The sequence below is a fragment of the Pan troglodytes genome, chromosome 16 (assembly GCF_028858775.2).
Source record: "Pan troglodytes isolate AG18354 chromosome 16, NHGRI_mPanTro3-v2.0_pri, whole genome shotgun sequence".
Taxonomy (NCBI): Eukaryota; Metazoa; Chordata; class Mammalia; order Primates; family Hominidae; genus Pan; species Pan troglodytes.
Window position 1 is genome coordinate 82,729,294 of NC_072414.2, and position 25,776 is coordinate 82,755,069.

At 53.2% G+C, this 25,776-nt stretch overlaps 2 protein-coding genes across 5 annotated transcripts; one reads left to right on the top strand and one right to left on the bottom strand.

The window, feature by feature from the left end:
- Positions 1-2,183: 2,183 nt before the first annotated feature.
- On the bottom strand, positions 2,184-6,409 carry HDDC3 (HD domain containing 3). 3 transcript variants are annotated; one of them, XM_016927457.2, is made up of 6 exons: positions 6,246-6,324; positions 5,418-5,547; positions 3,695-4,072; positions 3,321-3,376; positions 2,970-3,210; positions 2,184-2,671 (listed from the first exon to the last, which is right to left on the bottom strand). In XM_016927457.2, the coding sequence occupies exons 3-6, from the start codon at positions 3,804-3,806 to the stop codon at positions 2,541-2,543; spliced, it is 540 nt and encodes a 179-aa protein (XP_016782946.2). In that variant the 5' UTR covers positions 3,807-4,072; positions 5,418-5,547; positions 6,246-6,324; the 3' UTR covers positions 2,184-2,540. The 3 variants fall into 3 exon arrangements, with proteins under 3 accessions (XP_016782946.2, XP_063651495.1, XP_001170024.2); XM_063795425.1 differs by lacking the exon at positions 5,418-5,547 and having other exon boundaries at positions 3,695-4,021; positions 6,246-6,409; XM_001170024.5 differs by lacking the exons at positions 5,418-5,547; positions 6,246-6,324 and having other exon boundaries at positions 2,184-2,822; positions 3,695-4,021.
- UNC45A (unc-45 myosin chaperone A) lies at positions 6,344-25,669 on the top strand. Of its 2 annotated transcripts, none has more exons than XM_016927441.4 (20): positions 6,344-6,591; positions 6,805-6,966; positions 7,207-7,243; positions 7,546-7,721; positions 11,312-11,404; positions 11,905-12,072; positions 14,031-14,199; positions 14,506-14,676; positions 16,477-16,648; positions 18,195-18,495; positions 19,377-19,471; positions 19,725-19,866; positions 20,237-20,377; positions 20,899-21,026; positions 21,237-21,303; positions 21,737-21,850; positions 22,083-22,198; positions 24,505-24,622; positions 24,731-24,886; positions 25,035-25,669. In XM_016927441.4, exons 1-20 carry the CDS (start codon positions 6,586-6,588, stop codon positions 25,290-25,292), a joined length of 2,790 nt encoding a protein of 929 aa, XP_016782930.1. In that variant the 5' UTR covers positions 6,344-6,585; the 3' UTR covers positions 25,293-25,669. The 2 variants fall into 2 exon arrangements, with proteins under 2 accessions (XP_016782930.1, XP_016782928.1); XM_016927439.4 differs by having other exon boundaries at positions 6,410-6,636.
- The last annotated feature ends 107 nt before the right edge of the window (positions 25,670-25,776 follow it).

The following is a 25,776-nucleotide window of genomic DNA, read 5'->3' on the forward strand; positions in this document are numbered from 1 at the left end:
AATACTATTTTATAGTTTAAAAAGAGGCAGGAACTAAAATTCTAGATAGCAATATTGTTAAGAGTTATTCAAGGCTGGGCACAGTGGCTCACGCCTGTAATCCCAGCACTTTGGGAGGCTGAGGTGGGCGGATCACCTGAGGTCAGGAGTTCGAGACCAGTGTGGCCAACTTAGTGGCACGCCATCTCTACTAAAAAATAAAAAATAAAAAAATCCAAAAACAGGTACTAAGAGGACAGACCTTGCATCAAATGGTGCTAGGAAAACTGGACATCCACAAGCAAAACCATACATCATATATTTTGTATATGGTGTATATACAAAAAAATTACACCATATACAAAAATTAACCCAAAATGTTCTTGCCACAAAAACAACAAAAAATTGGGTAACTACGTGAAATGATGGATGTGTTAATTTGCTTCACTATAGTAACCTTTTTACTACCTGTATGTAGCCTCATAACATCATGTATACCTTATACCAAATTAAATTGATTTAAAAAGAAATTTAACCCAAAATGGATCAAACACTTTACTTGTAAGAGCTAAAACGATAACTTTGGGAGGCCAAGGCGGGTGGATCACCTGAGGTCAGGAGTTAAAGACCAGCCTGGCCAGCATGGAGAAATCCCGTCACTACTAAAAATACGACAATTAGCCATGCGTGGTGGCGCACGCCTGTTATCCCAGCTACTCGGGAGACTGAGGCAGGAGAATAGCTTGAACCCGGGAAGCGGAGGTTATGGTGAGCAGAGATGGCACCATTGCACTCCAGCCTGGGCAACAAGAGTGAAACTCCGTCTCAAAAAAAAAAAAAAAAAAAAAAAAAGCTAAAACGAAAGCTCCTAGAAGAAAACAGGAAAAGCTTCATGGCATTAGATTTGGCAACGATTTCTTAGATATGACACTAAAAACACCGGCAACAAAATATATAAAGTGGACTACAACAAAGTCATCTTTTGTTAAAAAATCTCGTTATCTTACTCCCGCAAAACTATTAAAAAAAAAATAAGTTCAAAGTTCTCCAAAATGTACCATACCCTGGGGATTACTCTGAACTTTGTTCATTTGTTTTCTTTTAATTCGGCTTTTTTGGTTGCCTTTCACCTACTTTTTCGCAGAGCCCTCCGCTGGGGCCTTCACTTGGGCAAACAACTATCGTAGTCGAACAGCTTTGACCTGACAATTTCCTCGTACCCAAGATGATCGCTTTTCCAGACAACTTAATAAACTTTGGCTTTAATGGATGACCGGATGCAGAATAAAATACATAAAAATAAACCTCAGCTGCTCAGCAACGACTGAAAAACCACCACCACCGGGCAATCCCTCCCCGTGGCCACCGAGCAAAGTTCCACCGCCTCCCCTACACTCCGCCTATCGCCGGGCTCCCGGGGTCGGACAGCCCTGGGCCACTTCCGGGCCTTCCCGGAAGTCCCTGTCACTTAACAACCGAAGTAACCCGCAATGCGGAAGGGCGAGGGGATTGCGAGTCACCGAGTTTCCCGCGCGGCTTGAGGTACTGGGGAACCGGAATCCCCCACCGGCCCAATCATGTTGCTGCTGGGGTCTCTCCGGTGCCCAGCAGTGGTTGTCAGTAAGCGGGCGGCACTCCCTTCCGATACGTCTTTTCTTTTTTCATTTTTGAGAAGGAGTCTCGCTCTGTCACCCAAGCTGGAGTGCAGTGGCGCGATCTCGGCTCAGTACAACCTCCGCCTCCCGGGTTCAAGCGATTCTCCTGCCTCAGCCTCCTGAGTAGCTGGGATTACAGGCCCGAGCCACTGCGCCCGGCTAATTTTTTTTTGTATTTTTAGTAGAGACGGGGCCTCGCCATGCTGGCCAGGCTGGTCTTGAACTCCTGACCTCAAGTGATCCGCCCGCCTCGGTCTCCCAGAGTGCTGGGATTACAGGCGAGAGACACCGCGCCTGGCCCCCTTCCAACTTTCTTAACGGGAAAGGCTGCTACCATTTCTTGAGCACCTATGTGTCAGGCTCCATCAGGCACGTCACAGTCTAACCTGATAATTACACAACCCATGTCACTGACAAGGAAGCCAGGTTCGGAGGGGCTGAGGCCCGCAACCTGAGGGAGGTGACTCCGGGACACACAATTAGTCCTGCTTTGCTGAAGGACAGATATGCAGCCTACCAGTCGGAGGCTGGAGAAGGAGCAGCAGCAGCTTAAACCTTAACCCAGAGATATTTTTATTTTCCAGAACGTGTTAGGAACTAGTACTTATATAATCTCAAGTCCCTGAGGGGCCAGAGATCCCACCATGCAAAATAGCAAACAGACCCAAGACTTGGGGAGAGGCGGTGAGTGCATCAGAAATGGATGGGTACATCTGATTCCCACCACGCGGGGCTCAGCTTAGTTAGCAGGAGACCTTCAGATTGAGAAAAAATGCAAGTCTTTTTTTGGCCTCTAATATCTGGGAAGGATGGAGGGAGCTCAGGAGACACAGAAAAGATGGCGTATGAATCCTGTCCGGCCTGAACGAGGCTGGAGTTGTGCCTCTGGATAGCTTCAAGCACTGATCAGAGTGTCAGCCCCCGCTCCTTGAACAGATGCTTTAGAGCCTCTTCCAGTTGCCGGTTTGTTCCCTGAAGCCCCTTCACCACCTGCGCTGCCCACTCGAAGTATTCCTGGACTCGATGTTCTGACCATCCTGCATAAGAGTCGACAGAAACTTGCTAGCGTGATGTCAAGGAAAGCACTGCCTTTTCCCCACTTCCTGGCAAGCTTGGTTCAAGGCCATGAGTTCCTGATGGAATGAGCTGTCCTGAAAACTTCCCCTTGGCCCAGCTATTGTATTTTTACTGTATGAAAGAAGATCAAAGAGTGGTCCAGTAGGATTAATTTGGGAATTAAGAATGCCCAGGGTTTTTCAGGGGAACTGACCAACATGTGTCTTCAGAAGGCGGCATCCCCCTCCCTTTTCCCTCACAGCCCATACGAAAGCGTACCCTCTGGGGTGCAGCGATTCAGGTCCCTCAGATTGTACAGCTTGTCTGCCAGCTTCACCAGTTTGGCCCCGGGGCTACTGTGGGGCGCTTGCTCCACCTGCAGCCTCTTTCTCTCCAGCTTGGGCAGAGTCTTGTCATCTGTTACCTCCTCCACCAGGCGCCGCACTTGTGCCCCAAAGTGTAGCTCCACCTCATCCAGGGTGGTGTCTGTGTCCTCCACCGTGTCATGGAGCAGGGCCACCTGGGGACAAGTTCCCACTCAGCCCTGAGATGTCAGCCAAGGGTTGCCCATTGCTGAATGGGGCCCCTAATCCCCATCCCAGGCTCCTGGCGGAGAAGGGGGAAAGTTACCTGTAACACCACAATGTCAGTGATTCCCGCCTCGTGGGTCAGGATCCGTGCCACACCTGACGGGGAGGGGCAAAGCAGGAAGTCAGGTCGGAGGTAGTCCCAAGGCGGTGTGTTGTGGGTTTTGGAGAGCCAGATGTGGCCCCTTGTGGACTCTGACTAGCTGGGTGACCTTGGTCAAGTACCTTACCCTCTGGGAGGCAACCGACAAAGGGAACGATCATGCCTACCGTTCCAATTGTTATGAGGCTTAAACGGTATATCGCACTAAACTTGGGACAAAACAGGTGCTCAATGAGGTGCACGCCCCCCACGTTTCCTTCCCAGTCCCCACCACCCAGGTGCCGCAGCCGGCGCTCCGCGGCCGACGCGCCCACCGATGGGGTGGTTGATGTAGGGGGTCCCTTCGGGGTCCTTCCGCCGCTGCTGCCGGTGCTTGCGAGCCGCGAAGTCGGCAGCCTCCAGCAGCTGCGCCGCCTCAGAGCCCATCGCGCGGATGGGGCCGACGACTGCGGCCGCAGGGGCCGGGACGGAACGTTTACAGCGCCCCCTGGCGCCGGGGAGGCCCGGGGATCGTGGAGGCTAATTCAGCGGGCCGAGTTGGGCCTGCCCCAGATGAATTCCTCTGGAGCTGACCGGCCCGCGCAGAGAGCAAGTGATGTGGACAGCTGCCTTCAGCATCGCAGCCCCCAGCTCAGTGTGCTCTGTTGGGGGTGCAAGAAGAACATAAGCCTGGCTCTTTGGGAGCCCACAGTCTGTGGAAAAGAGGAAGACAGAGAAGAAATAAGGCAGTGGCCTCACAGTGCTCTGAATCCAGGGTGGCCAAGGCTCAGGGGACTATGGGAGCGGGAAGAAAGGACAATCCCCATACCCTCAGAGTCAGAGACAGCTTCTCCCAGAAGCTCCCCCCAAGAACAATCTTCAACCTGTAAAAGCTCTGAAAATTCTCCAAGTGTTCTAAAAATAGTTCTCCCTGTAGGGATGGGCCAGGTTCTGTGGGCAGGGGAGTCTACCTTTGGACCCCCCAGGAGACCCTAGGGCCTGACCTGAAAAATCAGAGCCTTCACTGGGAGCCCTGCCTAATTGCTTCAGACTTAGGCTCCCAGGTAGCTGTGACGTTTCTGCAGGAACTGCCTTTGTCCTCAGTGTTGCAGATGAAATTTGCCTTGTCTTCTTATGCTATGAGAGCTCCTATTTCAGTCTCTAGGCATCTTCTGTGGGCCCCTGGGGTGATGAGTGTTGTCATTGCTGTCCTGGGAGCATGATGTTGTCAGGCCTGGGTAGGCACTGGAATAACACTTAATTCTGCTGGCTGGTGGCCTTCTGGAGAAATTCCCTGCCTTAGGGCAGCTGAGGGGTAAGAGAGACCTGGTGATCCCCATAGAACTTCTCTGTGAGAGGGGGTTCCCTATTAGCTAAGTATACTCTAATCAGACAGGTAGCTTTTGTGTTCTGGCTGGTAGCTGGGGCAGATAAGGCTCAGGGGAAAGGCTAATGAAAGGAGTCACCCTTGGTTTTCAGCTAGTCTTGGTGGTTGCCATGTAGCAGAGGTTAGGGAGGGAAGCCCCACATGCTGGAACTGAGGTCTCTGGGACCTGAAATAGGAGGGTCAGAATTCCCAGAGCTTCCATGGCAGCCTGGAAGTTGGAGAATGGGTAGAAACATATTTGGCTGTAAATGCTTGTTTGTTCTTCATACTAATGGCTCAGCTGCTCTCTCGTCCCTCATTCTGTCCTCTAGTCCTTTGAGCCTTCTCTCCTTCAGCAGTTTGGCAATGCAGGCCCCACGTTTTCCAACAGGAGATAGAAACCCAGTCCCTGTCATCTCTCTCTAAAAGCCTGTGATAGAGAAGCTTCAGCCTCGTATTAATGGTGCCCAAGGGCCTTGGGGCTTTGACTTTTATTTCCTTATTGTCTGCAGTCCTGGCCTAGAAAGAAAGATGTTGAGGTTCCCAGGACCAGGACAGAGGTGGTGGTGAACTCTCATGGGCATCCAGAGAAGGTCAGGCCCCTTGCTGACAGGCCTATCTGTGGGGCTACTGCTGCTCTTCAGCTGGGTGACCCTTGTCCAGCCAACCTCTCTCTCAGGTACAGCACTTACCCCTGTGGCCCACCTGCCTCTGGTGCTATGGGCTATTCCTGGGAACTGGAACTGATGGGGATGGGTGGAAGGGCGTCTTTTCTTCTGGTAGGGGTTGATCTCTTTTACTCTCCAGTAGGGGTGGAGTGAGCTGTGGAAAGACCCCTCCTGCTTGTCTCTAGCACCCCCACCTCTCTCTTCAGCTCTGGTCCACCACCCTCACTTGTGCCAGACCACCCGGGATGTCCATGGCCGTCACTACCCTGGTTTCTTTTGCCCTCCTCTCTCTGATTCTCCAGAGGAAGCCTACTGCTGCCACCTGCAGGCGGCAGGGGGCTCCTGCTGCACCCGGGCTGAATTTGAGGCCCTGTACCAAGTCAATCTGTCCGCCCTTCCGCCCCCGCCCATCCTCAGGTGAGATCTCCAACCCCGGAGCCACTGGAACATCGACAGGGTGTTCCAGTATCTGGGGCTCTGTTCCTAAATTATGGGGTGGGAGGCTTGTAACTTACAGACTAGTGAAGGGACAGACCGCAACAGAAAATCATGTAGATCATGATTACAATTACAAAGGAGAAGTTCAGGGGGCTGTGCAAGCTGGTAATGGGGAGCCATCCTGAATCTGCCCATGGGTGGCTCTAGGATGAGCTCCTAAATTCGTATGCAAATGTGTGTATGTAAGACTACACTTATTTGGGGAGGGCGTCCTGAGCTTTCTCCGGACTCCCAGGGATTCTGTACCCCCCACAGAACGCAGCAGCGAGAGCGCGGTCGGGGCCGGGATCCAGATACTTTTTCTCTCCCGCAGGGGCCTAGGCCCGCTCCTAGTGCTGGGCCTCTACAACCTACTGGTTGTGACCCTGATGACCGTAGACCTCGTGCACTTCTGCTGCGGTCGGGGCCGGAGTCGGGGCTGGAGCCACCGCAGGCCTCCCTCTGGGTCCTCCGCCGCGAGCTCCCTGCAGGTCTCTGCGGGGACAGCTTAGGCGCGCCCGGAGCTTGCCTGCACCTGCGATCCGGAGCCAAGCGCCCCGCCCCTGCCCGGGCGCGCTCCCTCCTTAGCCCTGCCCCTCTCTAACCCCACCTCCGACGCAAGAGTGGGGCGGGGCAGCTGCCGGTGGCGTCCTGAACCCAGACTCGCCCCGCCCCAGAGACTGCGCCTGCGCGGGCACGAGACAACCTCTCCGCGATGACTGTGAGTGGTCCAGGGACCCCCGAGCCCCGGCCGGCCACCCCCGGGGTGCGTACCCAACCCCCGCGCCATCACCCCTTCGCACCCGCCCTGACCATCCCTGGCCTCCTTCTCCCCATCCATGAGGCTCGCCCCGATCCCTCCTCTCCTCTCCCCTTAGCTCCCGGGCTCTGCCCCGAACCCCCTCCGACGTTTCCGCCCCCTTTCTCTCTACAGGCCAGCTCAGTAGAGCAGCTGCGGAAGGAGGGCAATGAGCTGTTCAAATGTGGAGACTACGGGGGCGCTCTGGCGGCCTACACTCAGGCCCTGGGTCTGGACGCGACGCCCCAGGACCAGGCCATTCTGCACCGGAACCGGGCCGCCTGCCACCTCAAGCTGGTGAGGGAGCCTGGCGCTCTTCCCCTCGCCCGCCCGGGCCCCGGTTCGCCCATCTAAGCTGATGCTTGGGCCCCAGCTGGACATTCACGCTCCCAGGCCATCCCCGCTTGCCAGATGTCTTTTGCACCTCAGGGTGGTGGGGGATCGGGTGACCCTGGAGAGCGAGAGTACCCCTGCTGCCTGGTTAGTGCCCCGAGAGGGAGATGACCATTCCTTCAGGCTCCTGTCTTTCTCTTACAGGAAGATTACGACAAAGCAGAAACAGAGGCATCCAAAGGTAGGGGAATGGTGGGCCCTGGTGTGGAGCTGTAGGGCTTCTGTGGTGGGCAAGGACTCTGGGACCGCTGCACCGTCACATTCTCCTCCTTTGGCCCCAGAGACACATCTGCCTTCTTTCTTTCCCACTGCCTCGGGCCTTTCCTTTTCTGCAGCTACCCTCACCTTTTCTGAGGCTGAAGCACCGAGCCCCACATTCGTCCCCCCCACCTTCTTCTGGCCTTTCCTCGAGATCTTTCCCTACTGCTCTTGCCTGGAGACAGTGGCCTCATGGGTGCTGACAGCGCTCCTGTTTGTGCTCAGCCATTGAAAAGGATGGTGGGGATGTCAAAGCACTCTACCGGCGGAGCCAAGCCCTAGAGAAGCTGGGCCGCCTGGACCAGGCTGTCCTTGACCTGCAGAGATGTGTGAGCTTGGAGCCCAAGAACAAAGTTTTCCAGGAGGCCTTGCGGAACATCGGGGGCCAGATTCAGGAGAAGGTATGTGAGTGACCCAGAGAGGTGGAAGCATTGACTGGTGGTGAAGGGGTCTGGGCCAGGGGTGTAGACACAGTTCTCCAGACGAGATCCCGGTGGCAAGTGAACCTTGCCTGTGGCCAGGGAAAAGCAAATTAAGATGACAGCACATTACTGTTGATTTGGAGGTCTCTCTGGCAGATATTTAAAAGTTTGTACACTTTTCGAGAAGGAGAGAGGCAGACACATCAGTGGTGAGGCTGGGGGCCAAGGGCTCTCTGATGACTGCTGGAGGGGTATAAATCGGTACAGCTCTTTTGGAGAGTACTTTAGCATATCTATTAAATTTGAAATGAGCGTATCTTGTGATCCCATATGTTTACTTCTTGCTGTTTCTCTCAGAGAAACCTTGTCCATGTGCACAAGTAGACATGTGTATGTTTATTTCAGCCTTTTTTGTAGTAAGAAAAACTTGGAACTTGCCTAAATGCCCAGCCATAGAGGAATGGCTGAATAAATGGGTAATGTCCTTACTACAGACTCTTATATAGTTACTGAGAATAGGTAGATACACACATATTGAAATGGGAAGCTCTGGGACACTTGTTGAATGAACAAAGCAAAATAGGCAGGGCATGGTGGTTCATGCCTGTAATCCCAGTGCTTTTGGAGGCCAAGATGGGATGATCACTGGAGGCCAGGAGTTTGAGACAAACCTGGGCAACATAGTGAGACCCTGTTGCTACCAAAACCTAAAAAGTTAGCTGGGTGTGGTGGCACACCCTTGTAGTCCCAGCTACCTGTGAGGCTGAGGCAGGAGAGTCCTTTGAGCCCTGGATTTTGCAGTTACAGTGAGCTATGATCGTGCCACTGCACTCCAGCCTGGCTGACAGAGTGAGGCCCTGTCTCTTTCAAAAAAGAAAAGAAGAAAAATATACAATAACACATATAGTATAATATCATTTATGTTAATGATCCCCTACATAGCAAAACAATGCTATATTTTTTCTGTGGGTACACTTGGGTATGTAAATGCAAAGGAAAATATTTAATTTTTTTTTTTTTTTTTTTTGAGACGGAGTCTTGCTCTGTCACCCAGGCTGGAGTGCAGTGGTGCAATCTCAGCTCACTGCAAGCTCCTCCTTCGGGGTTCACGCCATTCTCCTGCCTCAGCCTCCCCAGCAGCTGGGACTACAGGCACCCGCTGCCACGCCCGGCTAATTTTTTTGTATTTTTAGTAGAGATGGGGTTTCACCGTGTTAGCCAGGATGGTCTTGATCTCCTGACCTCATGATCCACCCGCCTTGGCCTCCCAAAGTGCTGGGATTACAGGTGCGAGGCACCACACCTGGCCAGAAAATATTTAATTAAATTAATTAATTTATTTATTTTTTGAAACGGAGTCTTGCTCTGTCGCCCAGACTGGAGTGCAGTGGTGCGATCTTGGCTCACTGCAACCTCCGCCTCCCAGGTTCAAGTGATTCTCCTGCCTCGGTCCCCCAGGTAGCTGGGACTACAGGGGCCTGCCACCACGCCCGGCTAATTTTTTGTATTTTTAGTAGAGATGCGGTTTCACTGTGTTGGCCAGGATGGTCTGGAGCTCCTGACCTTGTGATCTGCCTGCCTCGGCTTCCCAAAGTGCTGGGATTACATGTGTGAGCCACTGCACCCAGCCGAAAATATTTCATTTTTTAAATTTATTTTTATTTATTTATGTATTTTGAGACGGGGTCTCACTCTGTCACCCATGCTGGAGTATAATCTCTTCCTCCCGGGCTCAAGCAGTCCTCCCACTTCAGCCTCCCAAGTAGCTGGGACAAATGCATGTCACCACGCTCACCTAATTTTTATATTTTTTGTAGAGACAGGGTTTTACTATGTTGCCCAGGTGGCTGGTCTTGAACTCCTAGGCTCAAGGGATCTACTCACCTCAGCCTCCCAACTGGCTGGGATAACAGGCGTGAGCCATGGCACAGGGCCAAATATGCATTTTTGTTTCTTTATTTTTTCAGGAAAATATTTTAAAAGATATACATCAAAATGATAACACTGTGACCCCTGGGGAAAGGAATGGGATTGAGAGGGCTTTCCAAAGGAGACTGCATCACCTGTTCATATTTTTTTAATAAAGAGAAATTGTGTAAAATACGTATATTTTTAAATTAGGAGAAAAGAATCTAAAGACCATTATGAGCTACAACCAAGCTCAAATTCGCCAGATAATTTGACGTTAAAATGCTGACACAGTGGAAGCAGATAACATGATGGCAGACACCTCACTGAAATGTTGAAGCCTGGGAAAGCAAATAGGTTTCCTCTCTCAATGCCAACTCTGATTGGCAGTGGCTGCCCAGAGTCCTATGTTGAGAAGAATTAGGAAGCAGATTGCCTGAGCCAAGCAGGGGAACGTGCCATGACTGGTTAGTCATGGCTGCCATGGATGCAAGAGAGGAAGGCGGGTGGTCCACATGCTAGGCTTGTGCCACCATCTATGCCCAGGACTCTGGGGGGTGGGGGAGTAGGCCTAGGATGATCTTCCCCATTCAGATTATTTATTTATTTATTTATTTGTTTGTTTTGAGACAGTCTTATCCTGTCACCCAGGCTGGAGTGCAGTGGGTCTCTGCTGACTGCAACCTCCACCTCCCAGATTCAAGCGATTCTCCTGCTTCAGCCTCCCAAGTAGCTGGGATTACAGGCACCCGCCACCACACCTGGCTAATTTTTATATTTTTAGTAGAGACGGGGTTTCACCATGTTGGCCAGGCTGGTCTCAAACTCCTGACCTCAGGTGATCTGCCCACCTCGGCCTCCCAAAGTGTTGGGATTACAGGTGTGAGCCACCGTGCCTGGCTTCAGATTTTATTTATTTATTTTTTTGAGACAGAGTTTCACAGTTATTGCCCAGGTTAGAGTGCAGTGGCGTGATCTCGGCTCACTGCAACTTCCGCATCTTGGGTTCAAGTGATTCTCCTGCCTCAGACTCCCGAGTAGCTGGGATTACCGGCGTCTGCCACCACGCCCGGCTAATTTTTTGTATTTTTAGTAGAGATGGGGTTTCACCTTGTTGGCCAGGCTAGTCTTGAATTCCTGACCTCAGGTGATCCACCTGCCTTGGCCTCCTAAAGTTTTGGGATTACAGGCGGGAGCCACTGCGCCCAGCTCAGATTATTTTTAAAACAGTGAAAAGAGAATTCTGGAGCTAAAGGAAGTGTTAGCAACTACCTCACGATCTGCCAGCTCCCTGGCAGGAGGTATAAATGCTGAGTTCAGTGCCATGGGAAGCCCATTCACGCTGCCACAATGTAGATGGCACCACTGGGAGTGGGTTGTCTCGTAGCTGACAGGATACCTCCCCTCCGAAAAGGCACTACAGCATCGGCGCAGCCCCTGCTGCCCAAGCAGGAAATAGCTCAGAAAGAAAAACAGGTGCGGGAAATTTAGGAGGCACTGCCAGGCAAGTCTCTTCCTGCCCAGGGTAGCTAGGTGCTAGCCCTGAACCTGGACATCTTTACTGTGCCTCCCAGAATGAGGAGCTGGAGACAAATGAATAGGGAGTGTGATGTCTCTGGCCAAGAGCCGTGATTTCTTCCATGCTTTGTTGGTTTGTCTAGGTGCGATACATGTCCTCGACGGATGCCAAAGTGGAACAGATGTTTCAGATACTGTTGGACCCAGAAGAGAAGGGCACTGAGAAAAAGCAAAAGGTATAGGCCCCGGGCTGAGTCAGTGAGTGAGCTCCCACTAGAGCCACCCATCCATAGCACCCTTCACCCATGTAGGCCCCCGAAGCCACTGCTGCCTTGCTCTGCCGCTCCTCCAATCGTGCAGCTGGGCTCATGGGGCCTGGATGGGAGCTCTGAGGGTCTGGGGCTTTAGCGTGAACCAAGGAAAGAGAACCAGTGTTCACAGAGTACCTTGTTGGCCAGGCCCTGTGCCAGGAACTGGGTGTACAGAGGTAACTGAGGCACTGTCCCAGCCCCTCAGGCTCTGCTGGGGACTCATTTGCTCTAACCATCAATCCCGAGAGAAGGCTCTTCCCTCTATTTACAGAGGAAGCTAAACTTCAAAGAAGTTATTTTTTGGCCATGGTCACTCAGCTGTGAAGTGGAAGCAGAGAGGTCCGGGGCTCGGGGCCCCTGCTCACCAGTGCTGCATCCTATGCCATGTGCAGTATCAACATTATAATGTACTTCCTTTGACGCAGGCTTCTCAGAACCTGGTGGTGCTGGCCAGGGAGGATGCTGGAGCAGAGAAGATCTTCCGGAGTAATGGGGTTCAGCTCTTGCAATGTTTACTGGACACGGGAGAGACTGACCTCATGCTGGCGGCTCTGCGTACGCTGGTTGGCATTTGCTCTGAGCATCAGTCACGGGTAGGTGGAGTGGAGAGGCTGGTTACAGCTTCAGTCCCTTTGTCTGTCTGTCCATCCGTTCCTCCATCCACCCATCTGTCCATCTGCCCATCTGCCCGTCCATCCGTCCATCCACTCTTCCACCCTCTACCCTTACCTTATTCTAAAAAGAACTTAGGTAGGTCATGGTGCCTCACACCTGTAATCCCAGCACTTTGTGGGGCTGAGGCAGGTGGATCACTTGAGGTCAGGAGTTCAAGACCAGCCTGGCCAACAAGGCGAAACCCTGTCTCTACTAAAAATAAAAAAAAATTAGCCGGGCATGGTAGTGCGCGCCTGTAATCCCAGCTCCTCAGGAGGCTGAGGCACGAGACTTGCTTGAACCCAGGAGGTGGAGGTTGTAGTGAGCTGAGATCGCGCCACTGCACTCCAGGCTGGGTGACAGAGCGAGACTATCTCAGAAACAAAACAAAACAAAACGACAAAAAAAGAAAAGGCAGAGTACAAGGAGATACATGTAACAAGAGAGAAAAAATAAAAATGGCGTGAAAAAGACCAACATAAATTAGGATGAAGTGGGGTAGAAAGAGCAAAAACAGCCTTGGGGTACCCCAAGCACTTGCTTTGTAGGGGGCTTACAAGTGTGAGCCCCAGCTTTCCTGCAGCCAACTCACAAAAACACATTGGTCACTGACTCCTTCAATGTCCATATGGCACAAGCAAGCTCATTGCCCAGAATGTGCCTGGCCACCACAGCATCTACCATCGAGACAGTGACCGGACACGTAGGGCTTGATCCCGACATGATTCTCAGCGTGGATGGTGGTGGCCCAGCATGGACAGTGCAGCAATAACAGTCCTGCTCCTGGGCCAGTGTGGTGAAGTCCATGCCCCCAGCTCTTACCTGAGCTGGCTTGCTCCAGGGGAGAGGGGACCAAAGACTAGACCCTTAGTTGCTTTTAGAGGAGCCCACAATTCCTAGATAGGGGTGAAACTGTGAAATAGTCAATGAAATCTCTTTAGGCTAAGCTTGGGCTGCATTCTGGGTCTCCCAAGGCTAAGACTGTTAAAAGCATATGCATTCTGTTCCCTCCTGCCTTCCAGTCCATTCCAGTTCACAGTCTTGGCCAAGGACACTTAGCTGCTAAGTGGAAGCAGTCAGGATTTGGGCTCAGTGGACCAAGCAGGCCTTCTAGGGTTCTCCAGCTTAGAAACGGGGTGGAGAGGGCCCGGCGCGGTGGCTCATGCCTGTAATCCCAGCACTTTGGAAGGCCGAGGCGGGCAGATCACGAGGTCAGGAGATCGAGACAATCCTGGCTAACACGGTGAAACCCCGTCTCTACTAAAAATACAAAAAATTAGCCTGGCGCGGTGGCGGGCGCCTGTAATCCCAGTTACTCAGGAGGCTGAAGCAGGGAAATGGCGTGAACCCAGGAGGTGGAGCTTGCAGTGAGCCCAGATCGCGCTACTGCACTCCAGCCTGGGTGACAGAGCAAGACTCCGTCTCAAAAAAAAAAAAAAAAAGAAAAAAGAAAGAAACTGGGCGGAGAGGTCTCACGGGCCCATTCCGTGTACGTTACGTCCACATCCCCAGGGTGTGGAAAGAACCTCAGGGTTTAGACTGGGGAAGAACTAGAGCATTAAGCCTGGTGGTCAGGTAGCTTCGTCTAGCTATAGGTCTTTTTCTTGGGGAGACATGAGCTAAAGCAGCTGCTCCCAGGGCTGCAGCATACTATGTCTTCCCTGGCACCAAGGAGAGGTAGTAGGGCATTGCCGTGTAATGTTTCCTTTAGGAAATCTTTCTAACAAAATTATCCTGCCATTACCCTGGCTCATGCCATCCATTCTGTGTTGTTTTCACTTGGAGCTGGGCCTTCCACCCAATTCTCTCCTTCTGGCCGTATCCTCTAACTCACAACAACTCTGTGGCTGCCCTTCAACAACTGGAAGCTTCCTTCTGTTTACCTCTCCCACCCCAGACAGTGGCAACCCTGAGCATACTGGGAACTCGGCGAGTAGTCTCCATCCTGGGCGTGGAAAGCCAGGCTGTGTCCCTGGCTGCCTGCCACCTGCTGCAGGTTATGTTTGATGCCCTCAAGGAAGGTGTCAAAAAAGGCTTCCGAGGCAAAGAAGGTGCCATCATTGTGGGTGAGTGGAAGCAGGTCTGGGGTCTTTTGGACGTTACTGTCATGGAAGGGATGGGGCTGAGCCAGCCAGGCCAGTTTTTTGGGGACCAGACTTGCAGCTGCAGGTCGTTTGGAATACGGTTTGGTGACATTATTTTACTCTAGATTCTCAGCAACCAAGGTGCCTCAGGACAAAGCTGGAGCTCAGTCTGGAGCCTGGGATGCGGATCCCCCCTTCCCTGTGTCTCCCTGGTTTGTTGGAGAAGTTGAAGGGTCAAACTGGGCTGGGCTGCTGTGGAGCCCACTGATGTCTTCTTGTTGTTGCCAGATCCTGCCCGGGAGCTGAAGGTCCTCATCAGTAACCTCTTAGATCTGCTGACAGAGGTGGGGGTCTCTGGCCAAGGCCGAGACAATGCCCTGACCCTCCTGATTAAAGCGGTGCCCCGGAAGTCTCTCAAGGACCCCAACAACAGCCTCACCCTCTGGGTCATTGACCAAGGTAGGTGATATAGTTCACAAAAACTTGCTTCAGCAGCTGAAGTTTGTTTATCCTTAGGAGTAATAAGAAAAGTTGTGAGTGGCGCCAGGCATGGTGGATGACACACTTTGAGAGGCAGGGGGTCACTTGAAGCCGGGAGTCTGAGATCAGCCTGGGCAACATAGCGAGACCTTGTCTCTATGAAAAATTAAAAAAAAATTAGCTGGGCATGGTGGTGTGCATCGGCAGTCCTAGCTACTCCAGAGGCTGAGGTGGGAGAATTACTTAACCCTGGGAAGTCAAGTCTTCAGTGAGCTGTGATTGTACCACTGCACTACAGACTGGGCAACAGAGGGAGACCCTGTCTCAAAAAAAAAAAAAAAAAAGAGAGAGAAAAGTTGTGATTATCTCCAGCCATGTGTCTGCACTGAAGTGCGTCCTGTGGCCCAGGAGGATGCTGGAGCTGAGAAGATCTTCCAGAGCAATGGGATTCAGCTCTTACAACACCTACTAGACACAAGAGCTACCCTTAGGGGTCTCAAAGTTAGACTCTTCTATCATATGTGTGTGCAGATACACGCACATTGAGCGGGCCTGCAAGCAGGTTAGCAGAGAGGCTGGATTAGCTTTCTGTATTTTTTTTTTTTTGAGACGGAGTCTCACTCTGTCGCCCAGGCTGGAGTGCGGTGGCGCGATCTCAGCTCACTGCAGCCTCCGTTTCCCGGGTTCAAGCAATTCTCCTGCTTTAGCCTCCCGAGTAGCTGGGATTACAGGCATGCATCAGTATGCCTGGCTAATTCTTGTAGTTTTAGTAGAGATAGAATCTCACCATGTTGGCCAGGCTGGTCTCGAACTCCTGACCTCAAACAATGCACCCACCTTGGTCTCCCAAAGTGTTGGGATTACCATCATGAGCCATTGTGCCCTGTTTTTTTTTTTGAGTGAGCATGTATTACTTCTATACTCAGAGGAAAAAATAACGGTAGATATATCAATTCATCTCTCTTTTCCCCTAAAAGATAAATAAGAGCTGGGCGTGGTGCCTCACGCCTATAATCCCAGCACTTTGGGAGGCCGAGGTGGGCAGACCACAAGATCAGGAGTTTGAGACCAGCCTGGCCGACATGGTGAAACCCCGTCTCTACTAAAAGATACAAAAAATTAGCCAGGCATGCTGGCATGCACCTGTAATCCCAGCTATTCTGGAGGCTGAGGCAGGAGAATCACTTGAACTCAGGAGGCGGAGGCTGCAGTGAGCCGAGATCGCGCCATTGCTCTCCAGCCTGGGCAACAGGGCAAGACTCTGTCTTAAAAAAAAAAAAAAAAAGATAAATAAGAAAAGCTTTGCAAAGGCCTTGCATGAGCAGGGCCTTTCACAATGGTCCCGCGAGGCGTGGGTGTCGTGTTCACGGCGGTCCCGCGAGGCGTGGGTGTCGTGTTCACGGCGGTCCCGCGAGGCGTGGGTGTCGTGTTCACGGCGGTCCCGCGAGGTGTGGGTGTCGTGTTCACGGTGGTCCCATGAGGTGTGGATATTCTTTTCCCCTTAGTTTTATAGATGAGGAACCTCAAAAGCTCCAGAGCGTTTGGCCCAGGGGCAGGGCTGGCATGCAGGCCTCACTTCTGAGGTCCTTCCCGATCCTACAGCCGCCTCCCTTAGGTAGCAGATCAGCTAAGCAGATTCTCCGGGCTGCCCTGGACACAGTTGTCAGAACTCTGTAGCCTTCTTGTCTTGCTTTTCTCCACATCTCCTAGGAAGCCTGTTTCTTTTACTTGTAGGGGTTGGAACTAGTGTTCTACTGTCTAAACGGGGTGTCTTTACAGGTCTGAAAAAGATTTTGGAAGTGGGGGGCTCTCTACAGGACCCTCCTGGGGAGCTCGCAGTGACCGCAAACAGCCGCATGAGCGCCTCTATTCTCCTCAGCAAGCTCTTTGATGACCTCAAGTGTGATGCGGAGAGGGAGAATTTCCACAGACTTTGTGAAAACTACATCAAGTAAGGAAGTCTGTTTCACCTCCCGTTGCCAGGGATTCTAGCGAAAAAGTTCTGACTCCTTGAGGAGGGGCAGAAATGAAAGGTTTCCAGCAGAAACAGTAATCTTGGGGAGGACTTGTTGGAGGCTGAACGAAGGGAAAGTGGCCCCAAGGCCCACTTCCTGCTCCAAAGTGGCCTCCCCAGGGAGGTTCTTTCTCAAATCAATGTTCCAATAATGCAACAAATGCCATCAAGCACGTACTGGGTTTACCAAACACTTCCTACGCTTCTGTTCCCACACAGATGAAACATGACAGTCCTTTTTTTTTTTTCTTGAGACGGAGTTTCACTCTTGTTGCTCAGGCTGGAGTGCAATGGCACGATCTCGGGTCACCACAACCTCCGCCTCTAGGGTTCAAGCGATTCTCCTGCTTCAGCCTCCTGAGCAGCTGGGATTACAGGCATGCACCACCACACCCAGCTAACTTTGTATTTTTAGTAGAGACGGGGTTTCTCCATATTGGTCAGGCTGGTCTCGAACTCCCGACCTCAGGTGATCCGCCTGCCTTGGCTTCCCAAAGTGCTGGGATTTTTTTTTTTTTTTTTGAGCTGGAGTTTCCTTCTTGTTGCCCAGGCTGGAGTACAATGGTATGATCTTGGCTCATTGCAACCTCCACCCTCCCAGGTTCAAGCAATTCTCCTGCCTCAGCTTCCCAAGTAGCTGGGATAATAGGCGCCCACCAACATGCCTGGCTAATTTTTGTATTTTTAGTAGAGATGGGGTTTCACCATGTTGGCCAGGCTGGTCTCGAGCTCCTGACCTCACACCTGAGGTGATCTGCCCGCCTTGGCCTCCTAAAGTGCTGGGATTACAGGCGTGAGCCACCGCGCCCAGGCGACAGTCCTTGTTCTTAAAGGAGATTATAGGCCAGGTGTGGTGGCTTACACCTGTAATCCCAGCACTTTGGGAGGTGGAGGCCGGTGGGTGATCACCTTAGGTCAGGAGTTCGAGACCAGCCTGGCCAACATGGTGAAACCCCATCTCTACTAAAAATACAGAAAATTAGCCAGGCGTGGTGGTGGGTGCCTGTAATCCCAGCTACTTGGGAGGCTGAGGCAGGAGAATCGCTTGAATCCAGGAGGTGGAGGTTGCAGTGAGCCGAGATCACGCCATTGCACTCCAGCCTTGGGGACAGAGTGAGACTCTGTCTCAAAAAAAAAGAAAAAGAAAAAAAAAATTAAAGGAGCTTACAGCTGTTGGGGAGAAAACTGATGATAAATTATGAAATAAGCAGAATCATTTCAGAGCTTAAGTCCGGGAAGGGACATCAGTGGTGGTATGGGAGTAACCTGTATTAGATACTATGTCAGGGAAGGCTTGAGTGAAAGTCGATAAAGAAAATCAGCCATTATTGTCCAGGTGGAAACGTCCTAGTCCTCCCATTGGCAGCTTTCCTGCTGTTTCTGCCCAAGTAGTGCAGGTGCCTGGCCAGTGGAGGGGAAGGGAGGGAAGAAGAGTCCCTTTATGTTGGCCTTGGTGTGACGGCTGTCACCCTGTGCCCCTCAGGAGCTGGTTTGAGGGCCAAGGGCTGGCCGGGAAGCTACGGGCCATCCAGACGGTGTCCTGCCTCCTGCAGGGCCCATGTGACGCTGGCAACCGGGCCTTGGAGCTGAGCGGTGTTATGGAGAGTGTGATTGCTCTGTGTGCCTCTGAGCAGGAGGAGGAGCAGCTGGTGGCCGTGGAGGCTCTGATCCACGCAGCTGGCAAGGCTAAGCGGGCCTCATTCATCACTGCCAATGGTGTCTCGCTGCTGAAGGACCTATATAAGTGCAGCGAGAAGGACAGCATCCGCATCCGGGCGCTAGTGGTGAGACGGTGGGCCTGGGGTGGGTAGGCAGGCAGCCAGGCAGGGGTCCTGGTCCAGCCGGTGTTGCAGGGTGCGGCCCCAGCACACTCTAGATGAAAATAAGGAATACTGTAATGCCAAAAAAATTAGCCAGGCTTGGTGGTGCATGCGTATAGGTCCAGCTACTTGGGAGGCTGAGGCAGGAGGATCACTTGAGCTCAGGAGGTTGAGGCTGTGGTGAGTCACGCATGTCACTGCACTCCTGCCTAGGCAACACAGCAAGACCCTCTCTAAAATAAATGAATGAATGAATGAGATTCTGGGCTTTCTTGTGGTGAGAGACATCGGCATGGCTCCTCCCCCCATGGGGCTTAAGACTGGGCCTGCAGGGGTCATGCAGTGTTCCTGGGAGCTGGTGGTTTGGGGGTTTGGGGACTACCTGGCCCTCCATGAGCCTGTTGTGGCTGTGCACCTTGTGGAAGCTGGTCTTCCTCCCTGGGGCACTCAGTCCTGGATTTCTCCATCCAATAAGGATTTGGCTGTGGCTGAAGCACCTGTCCTCTCCCCACATGCCTCTCAACTCCACCTGCAGAGGGCTTCTTTGTGTGACATGGAAGGAAACAGAGCCATTCTCAGTGTGGCCTGGGAAGGGGTGGGGCCCACGACTGTCCAGTGGCCAGCGCATCAGTGTCTGCAGATGCTGTGTCATGCGGCCACCCCAGCAGCTGATTTTGCTGCCACACGCTCTAGGTGGTGGTCTGGAGGGAGAGGGTGCTGATTTGTCTGTGTAGCTTCCAGGGGGCCATGGCAGAGTGCCAGGGAGGGAGTCCAAGCCAGGTGTGGAGGAGCTCAGCTCCTGCCTCCTTCCCCAGAGGCCAACTGGTCTTGCCCTCTTCCTCCAGGGACTCTGTAAGCTCGGTTCGGCTGGAGGGACTGACTTCAGCATGAAGCAGTTTGCTGAAGGCTCCACTCTCAAACTGGCTAAGCAGTGTCGAAAGTGAGTTATCTGGCCTTGCTGTGGTTCCCCACCTGTGGGGTAGATCTCAAGACACAAGGGTCTGGGTGGGGGTTGGGGCCTCCTCCCTGTCCTGCTCTCTGGCTCAGGCAGGGGCTGCAGTCTGGATCCTGGTATGTGAACTGCTTCTGTACATTGAGGGGATGCCCAAACCCTTGGTTTTTCCCCCTTGGCCTTGGTGTACCCCTCCGTACCCCCAATCCTGAGGGTCGTCCACTATCCTGCGTGTCCCCAGGTGGCTGTGCAATGACCAGATCGACGCAGGCACTCGGCGCTGGGCAGTGGAGGGCCTGGCTTACCTGACCTTTGATGCCGACGTGAAGGAAGAGTTTGTGGAGGATGCGGCTGCTCTGAAAGCTCTGTTCCAGCTCAGCAGGGTAGCTCTGTGGTTCCTGCCGTCAGCCTGGGGACACTGTCTAGGATTAGACCTTACCAGGCTTTCTCGGCAGGGCTTGGCCAATGGGGTCTTTTGACCCCAGGGAAGAGGGCTGGTGGCTGAGTGGCTGCTCTGTGTAGTGTGGGCATGTTGGCCAGCACCAGTGGTGTTAGCAAGGATGTTCTTCTTGGAGGAGCTGGGGAGGTCAAGTTTGTAAGCTCCCAAAGTCTGGGGCCTGGGAGTTTCCTGAATTCATCCTGTACCCAAGGGTCCCAGCTGAGGGTGGAATTGGGGGCCTGGGCCTGGGCAGCATTTATCTGAGTATTGCTCTGCCCCGGGATGCCCATGTGAATTCCTCTGTGTCCTGGCAGTCGGAGGAGAGGTCAGTGCTCTTTGCGGTGGCCTCAGCGCTGGTGAACTGCACCAACAGCTACGACTACGAGGAGCCCGACCCCAAGATGGTGGAGCTGGCCAAGTATGCCAAGCAGCATGTGCCCGAGCAGCACCCCAAGGTGAGGGGCCGCCAGACGGGCTGGAGGGTTCCCCACCATGGGGACAGCTAACCCAGGGCATCCACAGCAGAACAACGACTTCCCTTTTTTTTTTTTTTTTTTGAGATGGAGTCTCACTGTCTCCCAGGCTGGAGTGCAGTGACGCGATCTCGGCTCACTGCAAGCTCCGCCTCCCGGGTTCATGCCATTCTCCTGCCTCAGCCTCCCGAGTAGCTGGGACTACAGGTGCCCGCCACCATGCCTGGCTAATTTTTTGTATTTTTAGTGGAGACAGTGTTTCACCGTGTTAGCCAGGATGATCTCGATCTCCTGACCTCGTGATCCGCCTGCCTCAGCCTCCCAAAGTGCTGGGATTACAGGTGTGAGCCACCGTGCCCAGCCAACAGCCTCCCTTTTAAGCCAGTTTGTTTCCTTTTGTCTGGCTGTTTTATTTCCCAGTTCCTCAATTGCTGCTGTGAGAAGGGTCCCCCTTTCTCTGTGAGTCAGCCTAGGCCCCTCTCCTAAGCTGCCTCCTCCCCCAGGACAAGCCAAGCTTCGTGCGGGCTCGGGTGAAGAAGCTGCTGGTGGCGGGTGTGGTGTCGGCCATGGTGTGCATGGTGAAGACGGAGAGCCCTGTGCTGACCAGTTCCTGCAGAGAGCTGCTCTCCAGGTGAGCCAGCCTTGGTAGGAGCCAACCTTTCCCAACTCCTGAGCCTCAGGGCTGCAGATGTGGCTCCAGAGGGTGCAGGTTCCAGTGCTGTGGGCCTCTTAGAGCGACGGGGGCTGCCTGCGTGGCTGCCGTCTTTGCTGAGCCTAGGAGTGCAGCGTCTGCCTGCCAGAGTCCCAGAGCTGCCTGCCCACCACCGCCTTCTCCCCACAGGGTCTTCTTGGCTTTAGTGGAAGAGGTAGAGGACCGAGGCACTGTGGTTGCCCAGGGAGGCGGCAGGGTAAGCTGGTTTACACACCCCTTCCTGATGGCTGAGCCATCAGCCTATAAAACATGACTCAGCAGCTGCCACGCCAGAGCTGGTTGTTAGATGCGGAACAGAAAAACATTAATGGCCAGAGGAACACTGTCCCGCTGAGAGAGTGACGCGGAAGCAGGCAAGCTCCTTGGCCCCTCCATACTGGTGCCTGTGAAGGTCCTAGGCTCTACTGTTCCTTTGTCTCATTTACCCCCATGGCCCTGGTGCTCAGCACAATCCATGTCCAGCCCTTATTAGGTGTTTCAGGAAGTGTTTGGATGCAGAGGGTCTGCACAGGGAGTCAAGCCTGGGGAGAGGGAGGAAGGTGAGGGTGGCACAGTCAGGGCTGGGGAGCCTGATGGTCGGGGTCTTACTCCCAGGGATGTCCTGAGCAGTGACGGGCTTGTTCCTACAGGCGCTGATCCCGCTGGCCCTGGAAGGCACGGACGTGGGGCAGACAAAGGCAGCCCAGGCCCTTGCCAAGCTCACCATCACCTCCAACCCGGAGATGACCTTCCCTGGCGAGCGGGTACGTGTCTTCCTGCCCCGGCCTTTCCACTCCCTCTGTCCCTGATGGCCTGTGGGCTGGGCTGTAGCTCCCCTTTGGGACCAGCAGGAAGTTTCAGCTTTGTCAAGGCCTGGGGCAGGGAGGACAGCCTGAGACAGCAGTACTCTCTTGGGGGTGGGCTTCTCCCTGCAGGGTTGGTGGGGCTTGTGGGGGCTGCGGCAAGTACCCCTGACAGGTGGGGTGCACATTGCAGATCTATGAGGTGGTCCGGCCCCTCGTCTCCCTGTTGCACCTCAACTGCTCAGGCCTGCAGAACTTCGAGGCGCTCATGGCCCTAACAAACCTGGCTGGGATCAGCGAGAGGCTCCGGTAAGGTCCCTTGGGATTGCGGGGCCTGGACCAGGCATCGGGATTCGGAATATCCCCCACAGCAGTTTACACATTGGGAAACACTCCTTGGTCATGGGCTTCTGTGAGCCTCACAGTGACTGCTCCGCATCATTAGAGAGGAGGAGACAGGCCAAGAGGCAGCACGGCACGGCAGACTCTAGAGTCAGACTGCCTCGCTTCCCTGATTGCAAATGGGTAACCTCAAGCAAGTTACTTAACTGCTCTGTCTCAGTTTCTCCCTCTGTGAAATGGGATGATTATAGTACCTACCTCATGGCATAGTGATGAGAATAAAATGAGAAAATACACCTAAAAGTACTTACTACATGGGTACCTGGCCCCTAGCATTGTGCCATATCAGTATATTTTAGTTTTGTTTTTTTTCTTTGAGACGGAGTCTTGCTCTGTCACCCAGCCTAGAGGGCAGTGGCATGATCTCAGCTCACCGCAACCTCTGCCTCCCAGGTTCAAGCGATTCTCCTGCCTCAGCCTCCTGAGCAGCTGGGATTATAGGCACGTGCCACCGCGCCCGGCTAATTTTTGTAGAGATGGCGTTTTACCATGTTGGTCAGGCTGGTCTAGATTTCCTGACCTCGTGATCCGCCCACCTCAGCCTCCCAAAGTGCTGGGATTACAGGCGTGAGCCACTGCACCTGGCCAGCATGTTTTAGTTTTATTACTAACTGTGACTTTGAACATATTACTCATTACTTAGCCCGTTTCCTATTCTGCAAAACAGTAGTGATGATGATCACACTTGCACCTTTAGTATAGGGCCATGGTGAGAATTAAGTAAGATGATCCAGGTGCCTGGTCAGGGTAAATACTCAAATGAGGCCGGGCGTGGTGGCTCACACCTGTAATCCTGGCAATTTGGGAGGATGAGGCAGGAGGATCACTGGAGCCCAGAAGTTCAGGCCAGCCTAAGCAGTGTAGCAATACCTCGTCCCTATTTAAAAAAGAAATTAAAGAGAATATCAGGAAGAATAGCTAATGCATGCTGGGCTTAATACCTGGGTGATGGGATGATCTGTGCAGTAAACCAGGACGGCACATGGTTACCTGTGTAACAAACCTGCACATCCTGCACATGTACCCCTGAACTTAACAGTTGGAAAAAAAATTAGCAAGGTGTGGTGGCGTGCACCTGTAGTCCCAGCTACTCGAGAGGCTGAGGCAGGAGGATCACTTGAGCCTGGGGGGGTCAAGGCTACAGCAGTGAGCTGTGATCATGCCACTTTACTCCAGCCTAGGTGACAGAGTGAGATCCTGCCTCAAAAAAACACAGAAACAAAAACCCTCAAATGTTAGGTGTTAGCCTCACCATCACGACCACCCTGGTCTTCTACATCCTAATTTTGAGCATTTTCCACAATCCTATGCTATTTCCTAGGCCTGGTTAGAAGGCTAAGAAGCACTGTAGTTCATACCTGGTGCAAGAGGGTCCTTGGACATTGCCAAGGGAAATCCTCAGCCCAGGACTTGATTGCATGAGGGTGTGGGTGCAGGGGTGGAGCAGATGTAGAAACTCTGATGATGCTGCCGGTGTTAGTCTGTTCTTGCATTGCTGTAAAGGAATACCTGAGACTGGGTAATTTATAAAGAAAAGAGATTTAATTGCTTCCTGGCTCTACAGGCTGTATAAGCATGGCATCGGCATTTGCTCAGCTTCTGGGGAGGCCTCAGAGAGCTTTTACTCATAGTAGAAGGCAAAGCAGGAGCAGGCACATCACATGGTGAAAGTAGGAGCAAGAGACAGTGGGGGGAGATGCCACACACTTTTTTTTTTTTTTTGAAATGGAGTCTCCCTCTGTTGCCCAGGCTGGAGTGCAGTGGTGCAATCTTGGCTCACTGCAACCTCCACCTCCTGGGTTCAATCGCTTCTCCTGCCTCAGCCTCCCTGAGTAGCTGGGACTACAGGCGCGCACCAGCACGCCAAGCTGATTTTTTTTTGTCTTTTTAGTAGAGACAAGGTTTCACCATGTTGGCCAGGCTGGTCTCGAACTCTTGACCTCAAGTCATCTGCCTGCCTCGGCCTTCCAGAGTGCTGGGATTACAGGCGTGAGCCTCCACGCCCGGCCGAGATGCCACACACTTTTAAATAACCAGATCTCACGAGAACTTACTATCACGAGGATAGCACCAAGCCATGAGGGACCCATCCCATGACCCAGTCACCTCCCACCAGGCCCCACCTCCAACATGGGGGATTATAGTTCAACATGAGGGTTAGAAGGGAAAACATCCAAACCGTATCCCTGCTGCTTCCTCCTGTGGCCCTGCAGGCAGAAGATCCTGAAGGAGAAGGCTGTGCCCATGATAGAAGGCTACATGTTTGAGGAGCATGAGATGATCCGCCGGGCAGCCACGGAGTGCATGTGTAACTTGGCCATGAGCAAGGAGGTGAGGGTTGGTCTGGGTGCTCATGACAGGCGGGGATGCAGAGGTACCTGTGCCCTGGCTGGGCTTTACACCCAACTGACTTGGTCCACTCCCCACATCTGGCCACAGGTGCAGGACCTCTTCGAAGCCCAGGGCAATGACCGACTGAAGCTGCTGGTGCTGTACAGTGGAGAGGATGATGAGCTGCTACAGCGGGCAGCTGCCGGGGGCTTGGCCATGCTTACCTCCATGCGGCCCACGCTCTGCAGCCGCATTCCCCAAGTGGTCAGTGTCTCTTCTCGGTGGGGGAGGAGGGACGGACCAGGAATTTCCAGCAGCAGCTGAAGGGGGCAGTCCTAGGGTGTGTGGGTGTGTCCCTTGCCAAGGTTGAGCCTGTTGCCCAGGGGTCATATCTACCCTGTTTTTCTCACAGACCACACACTGGCTGGAGATCCTGCAGGCCCTGCTTCTGAGCTCCAACCAGGAGCTGCAGCACCGGGGTGCTGTGGTGGTGCTGAACATGGTGGAGGCCTCGAGGGAGATTGCCAGCACCCTGATGGAGAGTGAGATGATGGAGATCTTGTCAGTGCTAGCTAAGGGTGACCACAGCCCTGTCACAAGGGCTGCTGCAGCCTGCCTGGACAAAGCAGTGGAATATGGGCTTATCCAACCCAACCAAGATGGAGAGTGAGGGGGTTGTCCCTGGGCCCAAGGCTCATGCACACGCTACCTATTGTGGCACGGAGAGTAAGGACGGAAGCAGCTTTGGCTGGTGGTGGCTGGCATGCCCAATACTCTTGCCCATCCTCGCTTGCTGCCCTAGGATGTCCTCTGTTCTGAGTCAGCGGCCACGTTCAGTCACACAGCCCTGCTTGGCCAGCACTGCCTGCAGCCTCACTCAGAGGGGCCCTTTTTCTGTACTACTGTAGTCACCTGGGAATGGGGAAGGTGCATCCCAACACAGCCTGTGGATCCTGGGGCATCCGGAAGGGCGCACACATCAGCAGCCTCACCAGCTGTGAGCCTGCTATCAGGCCTGCCCCTCCAATAAAAGTGTGTAGAACTCCACTGTGTGCCCTGTCCTTGGGCAGGGAGGGCTGCTGTGAGTGGGAGTCTCTTGAGTGGGTGAGTATGGGTGTGAGCTGGGCGTGGGTGAGTGTGCAACGGAGCTTCAC

Coding starts and splice junctions, on each gene's coding strand:
- UNC45A (XM_016927439.4), top strand. CDS start 6,586: ATGACTGTGAGTGGTCCAGGGACCCCCGAGCCCCGGCCGGCCACCCCC. Junction 7,244..7,545: donor AGAAACAGAGGCATCCAAAG/GTAGGGGAATGG, acceptor GTTTGTGCTCAG/CCATTGAAAAGGATGGTGGG. Junction 12,073..14,030: donor GCTCTGAGCATCAGTCACGG/GTAGGTGGAGTG, acceptor CTCCCACCCCAG/ACAGTGGCAACCCTGAGCAT.
- HDDC3 (XM_063795425.1), bottom strand. CDS start 3,806: ATGGGCTCTGAGGCGGCGCAGCTGCTGGAGGCTGCCGACTTCGCGGCT. Junction 3,211..3,320: donor CTGACATTGTGGTGTTACAG/GTAACTTTCCCC, acceptor ACTTGTCCCCAG/GTGGCCCTGCTCCATGACAC. Junction 2,672..2,969: donor GAATCGCTGCACCCCAGAGG/GTACGCTTTCGT, acceptor ACTCTTATGCAG/GATGGTCAGAACATCGAGTC.